This window comes from Saprolegnia parasitica (assembly GCF_000151545.1).
Source record: "Saprolegnia parasitica CBS 223.65 unplaced genomic scaffold supercont2.796, whole genome shotgun sequence".
Taxonomy (NCBI): Eukaryota; Oomycota; class Saprolegniomycetes; order Saprolegniales; family Saprolegniaceae; genus Saprolegnia; species Saprolegnia parasitica.
In genome coordinates this window covers 1-3,247 of record NW_012157190.1, presented here as the reverse complement: position 1 = coordinate 3,247, position 3,247 = coordinate 1, and the positions used below count along the sequence as shown (strand labels likewise).

General features: G+C 51.4%; 1 protein-coding gene across 1 annotated transcript; it reads left to right on the top strand.

The window, feature by feature from the left end:
- Positions 1-448: 448 nt before the first annotated feature.
- SPRG_17817 (hypothetical protein) lies at positions 449-622 on the top strand (the record flags this gene model as incomplete). The annotated part of the gene is made up of 1 exon (XM_012357224.1): positions 449-622. A coding segment is annotated over one exon (174 nt), but the record flags the coding sequence as incomplete, so codon positions are not given.
- Positions 623-3,247: the final 2,625 nt, after the last annotated feature.

The window sequence follows — 3,247 nt, the reverse complement described above, 5'->3', positions numbered from 1 at the left end:
GGTCGATTGAAAACAGTGTTCCCTTTGGAAATATCCTTTTTCTGGGTTCACAGGCATCCCAATTCGGCCTAGTTTAGCCTACCGGATTAAAACCCGGAGTGTTTTCCAAGGAGCAGCGCTTTTTCGAAACAACAGATACGCAACCGCCGCCGAACGTCGATGGTAGGGCACCCGCACAAGCCACGGCTGCATCCATCTCACCTAGCGCGCTAGGCGCAGCGTGTCAAAGGCTCAACCAAGCGTCTGCGCATGACGCGATCGTCCGTACCGCCGTCGATGGCGCATATGAAGCCGTGCGTCGTGACCCGACCAAGGCCAAGCGCAGCACCCAGCCAAGAAACGACGCTCCCCTCGGAAGATGGCGAGACCCATTCACGTAGTACGATGCTCCCACCTCTCTATTTCAGCTCTTATCGTACGTGTATTAGTGGTGCTTAAGACGGAAAAGGTCCATTCGGACCACGGGCTCGACGCCGACCTCAACGACCATGGCGGCAACGGGCCCAACGCCGACCTCAATGACCATAGCGACGACGGGCTCGACGCCGACCTCAATGACCATGGCGACGACGGGCTCGACGAAGAGGATTTTACTTTCGAATACGAAGCCGCGCTCTTTCACGTCGACCAGCATGATGGGCCTCGGAGCAACACGCCGTCACAGGCGGAGCCAGCTCCATGCCTTTGCAACGGACCAGTATCCATGCGTGCGCGCGCGGCTGAAATGCGTCGAGTTCGTGAAGCTGGCGCTGATGCGAAGGCTTCTAATGGCCCACCAATACAGACCTTCGTGCAACCAAGAGGTCCGTGCGTCGTTATCAATGGAGTGATATCGTGTGCTGAGCAAAATTTAGCCTCGGTGAATACTCAATGATGACACAGCAAATCTATGCTTGCTCGCACGTTACGAATACTTCAATGGTGTCTACTAGTACAAATGTATTATCCATTATTAGTAAATTATTGACATGAATGCAGATTGCTCGATTGGCACGCTGGAACACCCGGGAGACGACGATGGACGGATGTACTCGTGTGAGTTCAAATCTCACCGCGCATTTTTAAAAACTTTAAGGGTCACACATTTTTTATGCAGACTGTGACACGGCCAATGTGAATGGTAGCATAGAGGCTGGATGCGTCTGTACATGCAATCGTCCGTGTGATTTGCAAATCATGGCCCACCGAAAGGTATGAAGGGAGAATAAATTAGTGGGATAGAACTGAAGAACACATCAAACGTTGTATGTCGAAGGTTTACCATAAGCAGACCTTGGGTTTCTTCCGGCCTTCCATGCGTACTCCCACGACACACGCTGTCAAGGGCAGTTCGGCCCACGCTCTATCATGGGCACGGGATCCTCGCTCAACGGGGAGGGCCGTGGGCGCACAACAACGCTTTGTCTCGTAGCATCGCATCAACGCGATTCGAGACCGCAGGCAATCGCCAGCGAGACATTGCATGGCTCTTGGAGTACAACAACCGCAGGAAAGAAGCCAGCTACATTAAGCTCGTTATTGAGCCAGCAAAGACGGCATTAACGCAAGCTCAACATGAGTGTGATTCCTTAAACGGCTGTGTCGACAGGTCGATACCGAGTAATCTACCTACTAGTACTGTAGTACAAGTCGACTTGTACATGTACCCATAGTTATGCGTCCAGCCTCTTAGTCAACACTTCTCGACGCATTAATATCGTCAAGAATATCGCGCTGGCGAGGGCCAGCAACCCGCCCATGATGCGTACTACGCGCCATAAATTCGTGTAGAGTTGACGTATGCCAAAGCTGTGCAAGAACTGTCACCACAACATGGGACTGCGATGTGTTCTTCCCATCTCAACTGTATTAACGTTGTGTCGAAGAGATTTACTGTACCACGTGCAGAACTGTCTTCACAACCGGGCGTCTTTCTACAATTCCCAAATCCAACGACTTGACGAGACAACGAAAGAAACACCTTGCGCCGTCGCCGCACCTCGGCGCCCCGTTGCTGCGTGGTATTCAAGTCGCCAATGGAGCTTACATGGACCAAGTCTTAAGGGACCATGCCATCCACATCAATTCCAGTTCCGTCCTTCCCGTTCTCGTGGCAGAAGTGGCCGATGCTGTCGCGGAAGGCCTGCTTCGCAACCAGCACAACATTTAAAATTGCAAGGCATGAACACTTCACACAGTAGTATGCCATGCTTCTCTGTGTCGGAGCTACTGACGATTGCATGTACAGATGCAACCAGCCTCTTTGCCACCATTCACATTGGCAGTGTCACGGTCAGCATACAATCAGGTCATCAGGTATAATAAAAAATACAGGGCAGTGACAGCGGGAATTGAACCCGCACCCAGCACAGTACACGAAATACTTGGCGATAGTAACCAGCGGCTCAAGTTCGAAGATATACTCGAGGTAAGCATTTAAGAGAATCAAACATTGTTGTGATTACTTCGTGCGTGCGAGAGTAAATTTGCAGTTTCCAGTCGAGTCCGTTTTGCGGTGCTCTACAGTATTGCATTTACGGGATTTGTACATTTGTTTTCGGTATTACTCTGGTATTCGGTGTATTTCTCTATCTTGAACACGCTGAATCCACTCTTCCTAGGGGAATTTTGCTAAGCCCACGAAACTGTACCGATATGACGGACCTCTTGGCTGCACGAGGGTCGGCATCAGTGGGGCTAACAGAAGCATTAGCAGCGCCAGCTTCACGAACTCGACGCATTTCAGCCGACACCAAATTCTATAGGGTAGTGGTCACATCTCGGCGAGTGGGGTCCACCACGGGATGGGTCTCTCCGTGCGCAGCTCACTCCCAACGACAAAGTGCTGGTGCCAACTCCCACGCATTCAGGCGTAGCACTTCGTACCGGTATGCGAACCAGGGGTACATAATAGCTATTATGTACCCCTGATGCGAACTCTTTAATGAAGATAACGCGGAACACGTTGATATATATAGTGGTCACATTGGTTAAGAAAATTTCGTGACGTGTACAATTGTACCCTGAGCTTTTTGTCGTCGTCGATGCCCAGAGCTCGGCCGATATATAGTATATCTTCATGCGGTGATCCGCCGTGGTGAGGCCGTCCTTGCGCACAGCGTGGGCGATGAGGTCATGGTTGCCTTCGCTGTCAGTCGGCTCGGCGTGGACTGCAGTGGTGCTGGTCTGCTCCAGCGTGGGCCTCTCAGATGCCATTTCTGCAAATGCCACGACAGCTCGAGCCAATCAAACGCAGTCAACATTATTC